This window comes from Mugil cephalus, chromosome 8 (genome assembly GCF_022458985.1).
Source record: "Mugil cephalus isolate CIBA_MC_2020 chromosome 8, CIBA_Mcephalus_1.1, whole genome shotgun sequence".
NCBI classification, from domain to species: domain Eukaryota; kingdom Metazoa; phylum Chordata; class Actinopteri; order Mugiliformes; family Mugilidae; genus Mugil; species Mugil cephalus.
In genome coordinates, this window is record NC_061777.1 from 19,672,506 (window position 1) to 19,689,037 (window position 16,532).

Here is a 16,532-nt window from a genome sequence, read left to right on the forward strand (position 1 = left end):
CTGCTAGTGCTCATCTCTTTCCATCAAACAACTATTATTTTTAATTCCTCTTAAGCAATAAAGTCGAGAGCAACAGCTAAGCACGGAGTGTACAATCTGGCGTTCGATTCAAAAAGCAAAAAGGCAGTTTCGACAAAATGATCTCCCACTTTTTAAGATTTCACACCCTGTAGTGTCATTCATATATATTTATACAGTGAACCAAGTTCTAAAAACTGCTGTCTAAAACCGGCTAGATTTCAGCAAAACTTTGTATTAGAAATCACATCGTTATTAAAATCTCATTGGGGAGCAACACAATTATCTGAGGAAAATAGAACCACAAAACAAGCATGCAGAAGCTGGAAGCAAAGGTTGAAAGATATACTGGGTTGTGGCAAAAGAAAAGGCTATGAGAGAATGAGCAGGTGTGGTGGGAAAGACCCATGGGCTTCAGGGAGAGAATAGATCAATAACTAATTTCAGTACAGAGCTTCACTCGCACTGTTTTCCAATAAATGCTGGATGGAAAGCACTGGCTTAGCCCTCCCCCCACTATCTCTATTCTATCACCTTCTACAAGCAGGGATTGGACTCTGTTGAAGAAGCCTGGTTTTTTATTTTTTTTCCCCTTTTCCAGTGTTTGTGATTGTTGGTCGGGTGGATTATGTTCCTTCAGCTAGTGTATAGTATAAATGTAATCCAACGTTGCCATTTCCATGTGTCCTCCATGAGCGCTCTCGCAACCATTCCACATATGCCGTCTCTGTATCTTTAATGGGTTTTTTTTTTTCCGCTGCTCTGCCTCCTGCAACCCCCTCCCTCTCTTCCTCCCTCCCTCTCTCCCTCATTCGACCAGGGCCAGCGTTGAGGTTTTGTCAAGAGCATGCAGGGAGATTCAGACAGACAGGAGAGTGAAGCGTGTGTCATGCAGGGCTGCTGCTACTGCTGCTGCTGCTGCCGCCGCTGCTGCCGAGGCTCTTCTCCTCAGAGGCTGTGACCTAGATAACCAAGAGGAGCTGGAGCGCCTGCAAGCCTTGGAGCCACTCCAGCTTCAGCAATGTCAGGAAGGGGTTAGTTGTGTAACACAATGTCCTATTTAGTTTGCTCCTCACACACACACACGCACGCACACACATACATGCACACAAACACATATGTACCCTATGGTGCTCTTGTACCGTTGCAGTATGCTTCTTTCAGGCACCGCTTGCCTGATACCAAAAGCCGGCATGAGCAGAACAGTTTTTTTTTTTTTTTTTTAACTCATGTGAAGGAGCGAGAGGAAGACGAGGCCCCTAAACCCCGCAGAATTTAAACATAAGCATTAGGAATGCTCTGCAAAACTTTCTACTCCAGCAGCCACATTATGTCACAGTGAAATCATGTCAAAACATGTAGGGGCACACACACACACTCTGCTGTGCTGCAGCATTTTACCCCTGCTTCTTTTTTTGTTTGTTTTTTTTAATTTATTTTTTAGATTTTAGCATTCGCCTGACTGATGTTGGGTGTAAACACGTAGGACCAATTATTCCTCCGTTAGCCCACGAGCGCGGCGCTGCCGCTACCTGCATCGTTATAAGCATGTCGACAAAAGTCAAATAGTCAACCTCTTATATAAAAACACGCTGCCAGGACGATGACGGTGAAGCCGGCGCTTTATTATATCACCTTCATGCTAAGCTAGAAGATACACACATTCCACAATACAGCACCATCGCGTTGAGGAGATAAAATACAGATGCACCCTACTGTGCAGGAACAACTTTAATAAGCTGCACTGTGAGTAACTACATCTTTGACCCCCACAACTGAGCCTTCTTCTGATTTGCAGGAGCAACACTGCCATCTGGTGGCTCTTATCCCACAATGCCGCTCCTTTATGCATTAACACGGCTCACTTAACTGTATAGCAGTTTGGTCGTTTCAACGGTGAAAATGTGACTTATTTGTACAAACAAAGCGAACGAAAAATTAACAGCTTGCCTGTAAATTTGGCAAAGACGACACACGATAAGAATTCAACAAAGGCCTTGGCGGTTATGTTAGATCTGACGTTCATTCATTCACAGACAATTGTTCGTACATTTCACAGAGATTACTACACACAGCGTCAGTGTTTCAATTCAGTTTTTATGTTGCCAAAAAACAAAGCAGAAATGCCGACTAGCCAGCAGTTTACAGTGTCAGCGCTGGCTCTGCTGCGGCTTGAAGCAGTCCCAGCCAGGCTTGGGAGTGTACGTGTGCTCGGGAAGGAGAAAGTCTTTCAGTCTGTCTGGCAGAGGCAGGGCTTTCACTCTGTCTTCAAATGGCCAGGGCTGTAGACGATTCCTTATGAATGCCCTACAAAGGCAACGCAGAGCAGGAGGGCTTGCTTCACGCTCCGCTACACGGTTGTGCATGTCTACCAGAGCCTGAGCATACGGATGACAGTCCGGAACAGGCACTGGGAGTTCCAGCCTAGGAGGGAGACGCAGCGCAGGGACGTTAACCCTCGCTAAGTCGAGCAGCGTCTCGGCCTGCTCCAAAAGCTCAGCTGCATAGCTTCGATCGGAGGATTGCTGAAGGGCTGTGTGGAGCCTCTGGAAAAGGAGAGTGTAACCCGACCAACAGGAATCGCTGTGATAGGAGCAAACCAAAGAAGCTCCGCTCTGGATTAAGAGCACAGCCAGAGGGAAGAGCAGGTCAAAGTGCTCCAAGCTCGTGTGCGTCAGGGAGGGTTCGCCATCCTCGTTCAGACAGCAGCTGGGGTCCACGCCGTGAGACAGCAGCAGCTGGGTGGTTTTCAAGCAGAAGGTACCGATCTCGGCGGCTTCCTCCGCGGTGGCCTGCAGAGCCTCCTTTACCAGAAACACCAGCGAGGACTCGACTGTCTCACCGTCTACAGTCGAAGCATTGATGTCGGCACCTTTAGAGAAGGACGCATCAATCACATCCACATTTCTGATCAACTATGAAACAATTTAACCCAGTGTAACGTAAAAGAAAAGTATTAATACATAATATTTATTAATGAGTCTTTCGACAGTTAAATTGATGTTTGAGCTGTTTATGAAACTATAAAAAAAAAACAATGAGCTTTAATTCGTTTCAGTCTTTCAGCAAATTAGCATTAATAGGATTAATTATTATTCTTCCATAAAGTTGCAAGAGAGTTTATAAAATGACGCATCCACAGCTCCTGCAACGTGATTGCTCCCTCTATTGACAGTATATAGACTCACACACCCAGAGGATTCCTGAAAAGCAGTATCATTTAAATGGTGGGGCGAAACCTTTTAAGTACGAGGCGGAAAAAATGTTTGATTCTGCTGTAAAGTTGTGTATTATAATCATGGAGGTCTACAGGGACTGACTTTGGCTTTTAGATCCAAGTGGCCATTGAAAGAACTGCAGTTTTGCCATTGCAATCATTTTTTCAGCAAGATTTCTTTTATTATTTACAAATAAGAAACTTTATGTGTGTGTGTGTTAGGAAGCCGGTTTGTAGTTCTCCTTTAACATAGAGGAAGCTTTTGTGTCTAGTTACACAATCAAGCGACTTACCTTTGAATACTAAAAATCAACATTCTCTGCACAGTGACTGATCAAGTCTTTTTCCTCAGTACACTTAGCTATGATGAAATGACTCAAAACACATTCAGTAATATCTGAGGGCAATTTTTCCTTTTGATTTTCTTCTAGTAAGGAATATGAAGGTCACTGGCTTCATGTAATCGTTTAGATTCTGAAACATACAGGAGAATAAAGCGAAGGGCCTGAATTCTAAACAACCACCCCCTGTAGTCGTACTGTTCATGTATTCTGTGGAGACTGTGTGAAGCTTAATATTCTGAAGACAGAAGAGAAGTTGAATCCTTGTCAGTCAGTTGCTTCACACTAGATCACAGGACTGTTCTTTTCCAGTAGCGTTAAACACGTGTCCATATTTTAGCCCGTTTAATTTGGTGACAAATCGAGTGCAAGTGGTGTTAAGATTCTGAATGTAGCTCTTTAGTGGTTTTAGGAAGTATTTAAATAAACGAAAGTAGAGAAGTGAAGTGAGTCAGTACCTCTCTCTAGTAGAAGCTGGATGTTTTCTGTGTTGTGTACAGTGAGTCCGTCGCTGCTGGCCATCGCATGGAGTAAAGGCGTTTTTCCTTTTGAGACAACACCAAAGTGATCACCTTTAAGAATGAATGAATGGGTTTTTGAATAAATGGTTTTATATTAGAGTGGCCAATGAACGTTTTACCATGTTTATCCCTTGCATTCACATCAGCACCCAGGTCCAGCAAGGTGAGAAGACACGGGAGCCTCTCCGATTCCTCACTGGCCAGGTCCAGGGGACTGCTCTCATGGATCTGCAGAGTAACATATAGTACGCTCTATTAATGAACACAAAATGACAAATGGCGGTGGAAATGAACGGAAGAGAGGACATAGTTGTTTGCTCACCCTGTCCCTCTTTTCGACGTCTGCTCCGTGACCAACCAGCAGCCTGACCATGTTTGGCCTGTTCCTTAAAACTGCTATGTGTAGTGGGTTGTAGTATGACACCGGGTCTTGAAATTAGAAAAAAATAAATAAATAAATGTGCATCTTTATAAATTAGCTAAAGCATATCAGTCAAATGCATTAAATCCATTTTTGACAGAACCACACGTTTCAGCTGCAGCTTCTTCAGGTGAAATGAACGTGTGAATGCTCATGTAACTGAGTGAAGAAGCTGGATGCCAAGTGAGCTGTTCGCTCCTAATTCACCATGAAGCCATCAGTGAGTGGTGGTCGATTTTGATATTCATAGGATCACTAATACTGGCTGTGCATGGGGAGCGTCTGATCCAAAGTATTTTGAGAAAACTAAGGACGACCTCAGGATGAACAGATGCATCAGGGTTGATCTATTCAGTTTAATTATTCTAGGTTAACATCTAGGAAGTGAAATACTAACCCAGTTCATTTCATCGGCATCCACACTGAGAGTACTTAATGCTGAATTCACAAAATGTACTTTTTTATAATCTGCTTGTAATTTTAATCTTTTTTTCCCCTTTCATTTGTGTTTTAACTGTGTAATTTCGTAACTGTGTTTCTTACTTGTATTATATCTTGACCAGGAGTCTCTTGAGAAAGAGTGGGATCCTCCTGGTTAACGCATAAACACTTCGCTTTACAAACAGCGTGGAGGGATCCACCAACAAAGGTTCAGCAGTTTTCAGGTTTTTAAGCTTGCTTCACCATAAAGGTCTATGGTCGACTGCTATTCTTTGGAAGCGAAGAAGTCACTTGAATCTCCAACAAGTTTAGCTGCTTTTGTTATAGCTTTGTTTCAGATGAACCATGACTTCGATGAATGAAAGTCACAGACAAAGACTTGTTTTATTTTCAGATCAGTGTGCTTAAGCACTGAATTTGTTAAATTGTAATTTTGGTTTTTAACCAAGTTGTTCAAGCATAACCATTTATTTTAATGATAAAAACGTAAATTCATTAAATCTATATATGTGTTTACTTCTGACAGTTTGTTTTACAAAGTGAGTCAAGCCTGATGCTGGCTCACTGTGAGGGATACACTTTAATTTAACGGCAAGTTTGGATTGGTATTTGGTGTTGAGTAATACTAAAAGCCCAGGCATCCTTTAAGGAAAACACAATGTAGATGTAGAAACATCACAAATACAGAGAAGTCAAAGAAACACAGAGAACAAACAGAGAACATACAGAGAGGCGTATAAGACGCCTGAGCATCTATAACTAGGTTTTGGGGGACGATTACTCACTGCATGTGTCAATACTTATGCCACTGACACAACAACCAGTATCCAGATAATAGAGATTCCACCTACACAATTAGTCCTACATATATAAGCACTTGCCTCAGTACAATGCCTGTTAGATAGCTCATAAAAGAAACAATGGCAAATGCTTGAAACAAGATGCTGGGGCATTTCTGCATGCTGTGTTGTAGCATTTGTCAGTGCTGACTTTCTGGAAAGAGGGATTCAAGAAATGTGAAAGATGAATGAAGCAGCCTCTGCTGGAATACTCTAATTATGTCTCTGGGGAAACACATGTCTAAAACCACCAGAGGTCACCACAGCAGAGTGTGGCTGAGTCCTGGCAGTTTAATCACAGCAGCAGTACATGCTTCACTTTCCACTGCAGCACGCTACCAGGAAACTATTCCTCTCAAGTCTATACGGACGCTTGTTATACATATGCAGTTATTTATTTAAACCAGAAAAGTAGCCATCCACTCACATTTCTAAGTGTGACCCGTCATTAAACGCCCATTACAAATGTAGAGAAAAAACTGTTAAGCAGGCAGCATAAACACACAAGAAAAGAAAAAGATGAAAGTAAAAAAATCTAATTACCATGCAAATTTTTTCAGACACTAAGACATATAATTTAAAAATTAACCGGCATGACTTATCGGATCATTTTCATTTCCATTTGAAAGCTGTGTGCTTTTATATTGTTCACTTGGTGTAAATTCACTGTTCAGGTTAATAATGCTCCAGCTCTGTGAAATTACATTTTTAAATGTCAATTTGGCTTCAACCCAAAACTCAACTCAGTCTTTTGAGATGAAAAGTTAGTTTAAAATTGTCTGAAGTTAGAAACTGAAGTTACTCCAAAACAATGACTTGGAGTACTTGCAGTAAATGTTACTGGATGTATTAGATAATATTACTTATCCCTACTAAAGCAGAGCCCTTGTCTCCACCTGAAGTGCAGCTACTTGGTAACCAAATATTCTGCCTTACTCTCAGTTTTGATACTTCTGATGTCTGTTCACCACATTTGACACAAAATATTTTTTATCGAATCAGTAAGAGCAGTCATCAATTTTGGCAATTTTTTTCCATCATATCAGCGTTAAAATAATTTTATCAGTGTCCTAGATTTGAAGCAACTATTGACTACACATCAATCACTGTTGAGAATTTCTTCATCTATTTCCCACTGTTGGACAATCACATTCCAAGACAGCAGCGGAAATTAGTAAATTGAGTCTATAATGCAAATACTTACTATAAATTAGTTTGCGTCAATCGTATGATACCATGCACACTTTCTTAAAGCTTCTACAAAAACCTTGCACAACATTAAAAAAACACTGATATTCTTTAAATCACACTCTGTAACGATTATTCACCTTCAAAGTTTAGGTCAGCCCCGTAGCGCAGAAGGATCTGAGCGGCGTCCACCAGTCCCCGCTCTGCCACCTTAAACAGGGCGTAGCTGATGCCTTCCACAAACACTTCCGACTGGGACTCTCGCTCCAGAAGCTCCTCCAGAGAGCTGCACAGACCGGAATCATCCCCTGGACTTCTGAGGAGATCAGAGAGAGGCATTTAGCATCACAAGTGGAATGTATATACCCCATATAATGTTCAGTCATTTGCACTACTCATCAGCAGGTTTGTGTTTCTGTGTGCGCCCTTAATGGCACACACAGCATTGGGAAGACATAAAGTTTTTTATGAATCTGAATCCACTGTGGGAAATAGCTTTTGAGATAAATACATAGATAGATAGGTCCCGTATTCATCCCAAACTGGTAAATTGGACACGGCTGTCGACAAGTGCCTGACTTCATTAAAAGCAGACAGTGACATCGAATGATCAATCAACAAATAAAAGTGATAGAAAATGCATGGGTTCCGGTTTACCTGCCCTCCTGGCCGCCATCTCCGTCCTCCAGCCCCACAACACACATCACTGCATCTACCAGCGGCTGATACTCATAGATGATCCGCCGAAACCCGTGGAGGAAAGGCATGGCTCCTTCACTCTTCACAGCACTTCTGTAGGTCAGCACCTAAAACACAGCACTGACGTTATGGACCGAGGGTGTGACAGTGCCAGAGATACGTAGATTTCACGTGTTATCTCTGGAGAACAGCAACAGTCAGCTGTCTGTCGAAAACGAGTGACACCAATACACGACTTGCCGACATGTGACAACACTTCATGTAGTTGAGAGTTGCACTTTATTCGCAGCGTTAATTAAACTCACACTGGGTTAGCTGACTTACGACAACTATGACGATAATTACGTTCTGAGAAAACGTGTTATGGTCGGTACGTATTTCAGAGTAGAGGTTGACTTTTCTGGCTAAACGTGTTACTCGTTTACCCGCAAAATTATTGCTAAACGTGCCTGGGTAAAATGACTTAAAGACATAAAGAAACTTACTCAAATGCACGTCAATGGCTTTCTTTCACGACCGGAAGCTCCAAACACGCCCACATCAGTCCGGCGCTGTTTTCATTCCCCTTTAATGCACACGATTTAACAAAGGTTCCACTTCACACCGACCTGCTATAACAATAATTACAACAATACTACTACTAATAATAATAATGATAATAACAATAATTATTATTAATAATAATACTTATTGTTGTCATTATTATAGTTTTTTAACAGGTACAGTTTAAAGAAAATATATTTTTTAAAATGGTAGATAAATAAAATAAAATACAATCATGCATACGCATTCAGTACAATGATATCAATTTTCATAGTTACATTTGCTGTGCATTCTTCCGACGGAACTGTCCTAAAATGTCGGTGCCCATTCTACAGCAAGTGAATGAAAATATTGTACAAGACATTTTCAGTCATCATTGAAATTATAGCAATAAACCTTGACTATTTAAAAGATTTTATCACCAAAAGATTTGTCTTAAAATGCCATGCCATACATTTTTATATATCAGAATTTGCAATACATTTTTTTTTTTTTTTTTTTTTTATGAGTACTGGGTATGTACTTGTAAGGCCATAATAACAGACACATTTTTCTTAATCTGTTACATCCACAGATCAAGACAGTGATTTTTATTTGAGATGTTTCATTTAACATTCTCTCTGACCAACAAAACATTTTACCACCAACACACAAATTGTCATAAAACCATTTCTTTTGACCATATGGCACATCTTGTTTAAGGTAGCAGCTTTCACATTTTTTTTTTTTTTTTGACAGCTACTCCATTATGCCGACAGCATCTGGCTGCTAACAGTCGCCTTTGTCCTGTTTAGCAAACAAACCCCTGCCGTGTCTGCGTTTGGTGACAGATGGCTTCTTTTGAGAGCCACGGTGGAGGGCTCGTTGACAAGATGTCATTTATAACATGTGTGCGTCTGATTTTTAAACGCAGGCTATGTTAATGACATTGCATTTTAACACAACATATGCTGTTGCTGACATAGTGTATCCTGTATCAAGTGATGAAAGTGTCTGACAGGGGAAAACAAATTAATTAAACCAACAAATCATTTTGAAGACTTAAGGACAACAAAGGAAAAATGCTATTTGATCAGATTGTAAATTTGATGAAAAAAGAGATGATATAACTCCAGCCAGGAAGGATTTTATCAGTGTGCTGCGCATGAAATAAGCAGTTTTTCAGATATTCTGATGACTACAACAATATATAATTTCCCAAGAAACCCTACTGTGCCTACAATGTGTTTACTGAGTGTTAAAAAAAACAGAGATTCTGATTTTTCATCTCATCTCATCTCCCGTACCGCTTAATCCTGCACTAGGGTCAGGGGGGTTGCTGGAGCCTATCCCAGCTGGCATCGGGCGAAAGGCGGGGTACACCCTGGACAAGTCGCCAGCCTTGTTCACGCAGGGCTGACACTGAGACATACAACCATTCACACTCACACTCACATCTAGGGTCAATTTAGAGGCACCAATTAGTCTAACGAGCATGTCTTTGGAGGTGGGAGGAAGCTGGAGTAGATTCTGATTTTTATTTTTTACAATTATTCCATATTTTTTTTATATATATATATCTGAGAATACATAATGCTTGGCCCTGAGATAGACGGGCGACCTGTCCAGGGTGTACCCCGCCTCTCGCCCAATGAGATATAGGCTGGGACAGGCTCCAGCAACCCCCGCGCCCCTAGTGAGGATAAGCGGTTGAGGAAGATGAGATGAGATGAGATGAGTTATATTATGCTTTATGGTCGCTGGCCAAAAAAACAGGGTTGATTCAGGCTCCGTCTTTAGGTGGCAGCATTGCTGCATCGGCACACAGACTACAGCCCAGACTCAGTGCAACTGTTATTGTGCAGGAAATGCATGAGCGAACGGCTTTACATGTGCATGAAAGCAAACATAAACCCATCATGTAAATGTGGACATGGGTAGAATTGCAAACAAACAGCACCGTGAGAATCTATTTGGCGTACTGAGAGCTCGTCCTCTGGAGCGGAAAACACAATGCAGTAGTTTAATCAAAGTTTGATTAAATCTAATTTTGGCACTTTCAATACAATTACCATTTTCACATCCAAGTAACCCGATCAGTAAGGCATTGTTCCCTGAACGCATGGCAGCGCGCTCATAATCGCTCTAGTGTTTTGCAGAAGTCTCTTTTGCTATTTTCCAACCACACTTAATTTACCTACGATTTTCAAGCCATGTGCTCATGAATAATTGACTTTACCTTTCCTTTAACAAAACAGCCGGTGATAGATCCTTAAGTCTTTGTGCACGCACCTGTTAGAATTCCCTGGTGAAGCAGACAATCTCTTTTTCCCTTCCCGTCGCCCTGTGGTCACAGGAGCATGCTGCTTCTTTTTGGACGACAGTAGCAGCAGGTGGCACATCACATCCAGCTTTAGGCTAAGAAAAAAAACAAAAAAACAGCAACATGTATTTCAAGTGCATGGCGCCCTCCCAGGTCTTGGGCTGAGCATTAATGCAGATTTTTGAGGACGTTTACAAATCTCACTATGGCACAGCAAGAATACCACTTGCAACGCAGGAATCGCAACGTAACATTTAAAAGTATTTTTGCAGAAAAAAAACCAAAAAAACTTGAGGGACCTCATGCTAGAACTACTGAACTGGTTTATTTATGTATTTTTTTTTTGTATCTCTAGTGTATTAAGCAAAATGTGTCCATATTGATGCAGTTATTTACCGATTGACAGGGACCTCACTTGGATTGTTAGCACTGAAGAGTAATGTGGTGGTGGTTTAGGACAAAGCTGTCAAAAATACCACCATTTGGGCTGTTTGTCCTTTTCCTGACGTCTAATTTTAAGCTACATTAGAGGATGGAGGCAAAGAGGGGGAAAGGGAGGGGAGATAACTGCAGTTCCATTCCTTTACCCCGTACAAGTAAATTGGCCCTATATTAAATTTCGCTCTCATCTATCAATAGACGGAACGGTATCGAAATTACTTTGTTGGCCACAAATTGTTGGCAACAGATTGAGACTCTCTTTAAAACAAGGCCATCATTAATCTGGTTCACATTTCCTCCTGAGGTGAAAGGAACCGGGACACAATGAGACTTTTATTTGCTCCCTGAGTGATAGATGTGACCCAGGACAACTGCTGATTACGAGATTACCACAAGTAAAATAAGAATCTATTATACATCTCGACCTGTTGGTTTCCCTTGGACTCATCCTGTTTTGATCAAATAGTCCTGTCAGGGGAACTAGAGGCACGGGAGTCTCCTCACACACCGCGGAGATTTACGCAGCTACATATTCTGGGCTACGTAAAGCAATGTAATTTGTCCCGGGAGGGTATTGAATAAAGGAAAAGTTAATTACTGTGGATACAAAGAACTTTTAAGATGTAATAAAACAGAGCACACACACACACCACCAAGAACTCTTCAGCTCCTGAAAGAGCTGCACACTCTGAGGTGAAAGGTGACAGTATACCAGTGGCGAAGGTGAAGATGGAGGCAGCGAAATGATAATAGAATGGCAGAGCATTGTGGTTTTGCTCCCCTCGGTTCTATACTGAGAGCCGGAATTATCAGACCAGCAGGTCTGGGCCTAATATCCTTTTGTGCAGGCAGCGTATTGCCAAGTGAAGATTGTGGATGGAAATAATCAGCCCTTTTTAAAGGTCAGAGGAAGTTAAGCACACCCAAAGTAGACCATGACACATTCTGGCTGATAAAAAATAACTGTCTGTGTAAAGAAGAATGAGGAGAGTTCACCTTGTCCCATTTATGCTATCGTGATTGCTCGGCTGTCAGTCAAATATAATGGCGCATATGGAGCCAGGCTAACTGCGACTATAGGAAATGCTTTGAGTACGGTCACTACAGCACAAAACACATTTACCGTTTAATATTTATAGAATGGGAACACAATCAAAACTATTAACGTAATTTGCAGAGATGGTAGAGCTGAGATAACTGTCAACTTTGCAATGATTTACATCAAGTTAAACCATTTCGCTATCGTGCATAGAGGTTTATTAGAGTTTTGCACTTAAAAAATAAATAAATAAAGCCTAGGAAACCAATGGAAACATCTTCACATAATCGCCTCAAGTTTTACACTTTGTGTTTTCACAGATTAAACTAAGATATTGTGAGTTTCTGATGTAAGTTTTGGCGGTTTTTGTAAACGCTGGGCATAAACAGTATAGCTCTTCTGCCCTTTTTCCACACTTCAGGCTGTGACGCACCAGGCTAAAGGTTAGCTATACCTGGTGAGCAAGTGTAACCCTCGATCTTGTGGCTGCTGCCATCAATGAGTGTCATTAATATGGGGTGGGGGTGTCTGGTCTGGTCTAGGTGGGTGGTACATGTCTAAGTAGCATCCACATAAATGCCAGGTCCAAAAGTTTCCCAGCAGAACACTGAACTCTCCCCTCAAGGTCAATGTTATTTACTTCTGTCAGTGGCTTTAATGTTCTGGCTGGTTGGTGTATTTATGTACATCTGAATATTTTCACAATGTGATGATCATCTGAAATACACACAAGAAAACAGACTGAACAGGATAAGCCAGGACAGATGATTTTGGAACAGTTTGTAGCTCCTAGCTTCTCAGCTAATCCTAGCTCTTCTCATGTTTTCTTTTGAATTTCAAATAGACCACAGTCAGCTGCTGGAACAGGGAGCGCTATTTCTTCTGCAGAGCATACGTGCTAGCTGGTTGTTGCCAGTAGTCTTTGCTGTGTTTTGGAGAGCAGCATTTCACTTGCATTCACACTGGCACCGTGAGGAGACATCACAGTTGCTCTTTTACATCAGTTTGGTGTCAGACCTTTTGTGCTGCTGCTCTTTGTAGCTTCATACTAAATGGGATTGATCTTTTTTTAAAACTCTTCGTCAGAAAGTTTATTTTATTTCCTAGAAATATTTACTACTCATTTAACTCCAGATATGTTGTTCAGAGCTGCTTTAAAGACACATTCTATTTTGTGTTGTGCTATTTGTCAGAGTTTGCTTCTCGTTACTGGGACGTGGCTCTCACTAGCATTTAGGCTGCAAAGTAAGAGACAAATCATTTGGGACTGCTGACTTACAGCGCTGTAGGCTACAGGAAGGTCACTCTTTGCTTTCCCTTTCGGCATCAGTCTTGAAAACAGAATGACGGCCCCAGAGAGGCTGATAAGTAAATACAGTTTTAATGGGTTGTGAATGGCTGGTGGTAATCTGTGCAGGCCGGGAGTGGGCAAGGCACAGAGGGCGACGGGGCATTCTGCAGCGGTTATTATTAATGCTATCATAGATCAGATAGGCCAGAGAAGGAGAATGAAAGGTGGTGATGAATTTGGGCCTCCTGTCCACCAAGTCAGAGGAGGACAAGCTACTGAGGCCGGTTAAGGTTATGGATGAAGGATACCACCCAAATGCAGACACAGGGGACGATTCATTATGAATAACACATAGGACAGGATAGAACATATCCCAGGGGACTGAATGAAGGTTGTGGGGTGACAATGTGAATCTAAAAAAAAAACACTGCCTATAGTCTGCTTCACCCACTTGGTATTCTTAATGAATATCCCACAAAGTACATTCAGAAATCTGCAAGGCTTTACAGCGCCGCACGTAAAGTGTGTATGCTTTCAAAAATACTGTCATAAATATTTTTATTGATTAGATCACTTTAAAAGGGCGGAAATCAGAACACATTCGCTTTAAAGCAGCATGAGCTCGCTCTTAGAAACACTTTTAAAGGTGACTTGCAGGAAGTTTGCTCTGTAGCAGTTGTGAATTTAGGACGTCCCAGTATTTTCTCTCCCTTCGTGCAGTCGAGGCCGCGGCATCTGTTAAAGGGATTTTTCTTGTCAGTGACAATTGTTCTTTATGATTCTGCCTGTATGTTTGGTATCATTTTCATGCTGCAGAGTGAATCTTGGACCATCCTGGTCCCTTCTGATGTGTAGTGTATGAAGGATGGATACGAATCTAAACATCTCAAGTGTCTCAAATTTTTGCACAGAGCTTCATATTACAGACTATTCTAGTAAATGTTTTTCTTTTTTTTTTTGTATGCTTGGCTGAAAATCTCTGCCTCTGCAGGGAACTAAACTGGTTAACATTCCCATGTACAATGTGATGATAGGTTTCTGAAAGTGGAAATACAGTTTGAACGTGTCTGGCATTTCAGTCTTCGGGCTGCTTTCAAGGCATGAAAGCTACCAGATCTTTTCCAGAGCATCAAAGGCTTGAGACCTTTTTCTATACATCAAAGTCTTAATATCTGCTCTCAGAGAGGTCAAGACACAATACCTAGGATTTTTGCCTCTCAGAAGATCCCTTTAAATATGCCTGTAGAGGGTCTACCTGATTTTAAAACCTCCACATTTCCAAATAAATTGTGTCTTATCATCTTTAAGAAGGGGATGGATGGTGTGTGAGCTTTTACAGCGGGCCATGACTTGGTAATTCAGCCCGGGAAATGGACTTACCATGTGGAGGACTGAGAGGAGCTCAGGTTTTTTTTAATGACTTACAGCTACAGACGAAGTAACCAAAGCCACACCGGTTGTGTCTGGTACTCTCCCTCCGGTTCCCATCTGTTGAATGGACTTCAGTGTAGCGTGGGCTTCAAGGGATTTAACTGAGTGCCGGGCTCTAGAAGGGGGCTGCTTTTGGACGTCTACCAGCCTTTCTGTGAGTGATGTTCCAGCCCACCATTACAGCCGGGAAAGGTACTGCTCTATATCAACACTTTTGCCCCCCAACCCCCATCCACCCCCCAAACCCTCCCAAACTCCCGCACCTCTAATGCTTTTTGCAGTTGTACGAGAGTGAACTTGTTTCCAGGATCAAATTGCACTCATTGAGGAGGAAGTAAAAGCTTGGTTCCTTAAGGAGAAAAATGGAATCTGAAGTGAACCAGAAAGAGCGGCTTAAAAATCAGGGCAAACACGGCGGCTGTAACTATGATTTAATGGTCAAAGAGATTTCAAACTCTTCCTCTCTAAAAGACATTCACAGCACCTTACTTGAATCGCATCTATACACTGTATGTGAATGTAAGTGGGTGACTTTTCTTCTCTTTACAGACCTTTTGTGTGTGTACTCTGTGTAAAGAGCCTTCTCGACACCATGTGGTCTGGTTGGAAAGAATATGCTCTGACGCTCATGGCTTAATCAATTAACAGATTACAGTAAAAAAACAAAAAAAAAAACACAGTGTTTTGTTTCATTTCCTGTGTTTGATAGATTCTGCAGTCACCATTTTGCATTAGACACCCAGCAAGACAATTAGAGTTTAATAATAAATATGATCATACTGTATATTTATATTGAAATTGACAAATGTGGTTGTCTGGTTGCTTTCTTTATCTAGTGAACAATATACCTAATCCTATATGATTTTCTACTTTATTATATTAGAAGGCTGCTGTACACACAGTCAGAAAATCCCCCACTATACTACTGTTATAGAATAGACCATGCAGTGTGTCCTTTGTGACCCTGCATAGGAATACATACGAATATATGAATTAATATGCCTCAGTGGAAATACTCGACACAGGTGACAGAAGCAGGAAGAGCCACAGGTGATCCACTCCACAACCTGACAGAGTCACTAATGTTGTTATTTTTAACAAATTGTTAAATTTTTTGTTGTTTTTGCCCACAGTGTTGAATGTTTGTCACCTTTAATGCGCCACAGTGTTTTTTGAGTTGTTCCTAAACCTGTTTTTAGTGGATGTGTCTGCCATCAAGGAGTGTCATTGCTATTGGGTCCACAAAAATGTCTAAGTACAAGCCAGGTACAAAACGTTCCCCAGCAGCACATAGCATTGTCATGATCAGTGTATTTTGTATTTTCCTGTAAGTTGTCATAGTATTATGCATATATATATATATATATATATATATATATATATATATATATATATATTTTCAGATAGTCAGTCCTGTATCTCTGCCACAAGGGGTCGCTAGTGCCTGGCAAGTGTCGCATTCATGTAATCTATAGGACATGTCCGGTAACAACTTTTAAAGTCATTCTGTTTGTGCAGTGGTTAACTGTGTCACAGGGAAATATAAACTTAGCAAAGATGTGAAGATTTTACTTTAAAACATGCTCTGACAATCATGTCTGAGGGTGAAGCCCCCCCCCCCCTTCTCCTAAAAGATATCCACCTTAAAAAGGATATAAGTTTAATGTGAATTTAGTGGTTGTAAAACGGTTTGCTTATTCCCAGCACTATCAGTGGGGGTAGGATGATCCCGGAGCGCCAAACGCCTCCCGATGTGTGCCTGTGGCAGTTATTGTCACTGGCTTTCTTCCCCCTCTGCTT

The 16,532-nt window shown here is 41.3% G+C and overlaps 1 protein-coding gene across 2 annotated transcripts; it reads right to left on the bottom strand.

The window, feature by feature from the left end:
* Nucleotides 1-1,622: 1,622 nt before the first annotated feature.
* Nucleotides 1,623-8,243, bottom strand: asb6 (ankyrin repeat and SOCS box containing 6). Of its 2 annotated transcripts, none has more exons than XM_047593125.1 (7): nucleotides 8,171-8,243; nucleotides 7,644-7,792; nucleotides 7,127-7,299; nucleotides 4,420-4,526; nucleotides 4,217-4,325; nucleotides 4,035-4,121; nucleotides 1,623-2,890 (listed from the first exon to the last, which is right to left on the bottom strand). In XM_047593125.1, exons 2-7 carry the CDS (start codon nucleotides 7,751-7,753, stop codon nucleotides 2,169-2,171), a joined length of 1,308 nt encoding a protein of 435 aa, XP_047449081.1. In that variant the 5' UTR covers nucleotides 7,754-7,792; nucleotides 8,171-8,243; the 3' UTR covers nucleotides 1,623-2,168. The 2 variants fall into 2 exon arrangements, with proteins under 2 accessions (XP_047449081.1, XP_047449080.1); XM_047593124.1 differs by having other exon boundaries at nucleotides 7,127-7,302.
* Between the last annotated feature and the right edge of the window lie 8,289 nt (nucleotides 8,244-16,532).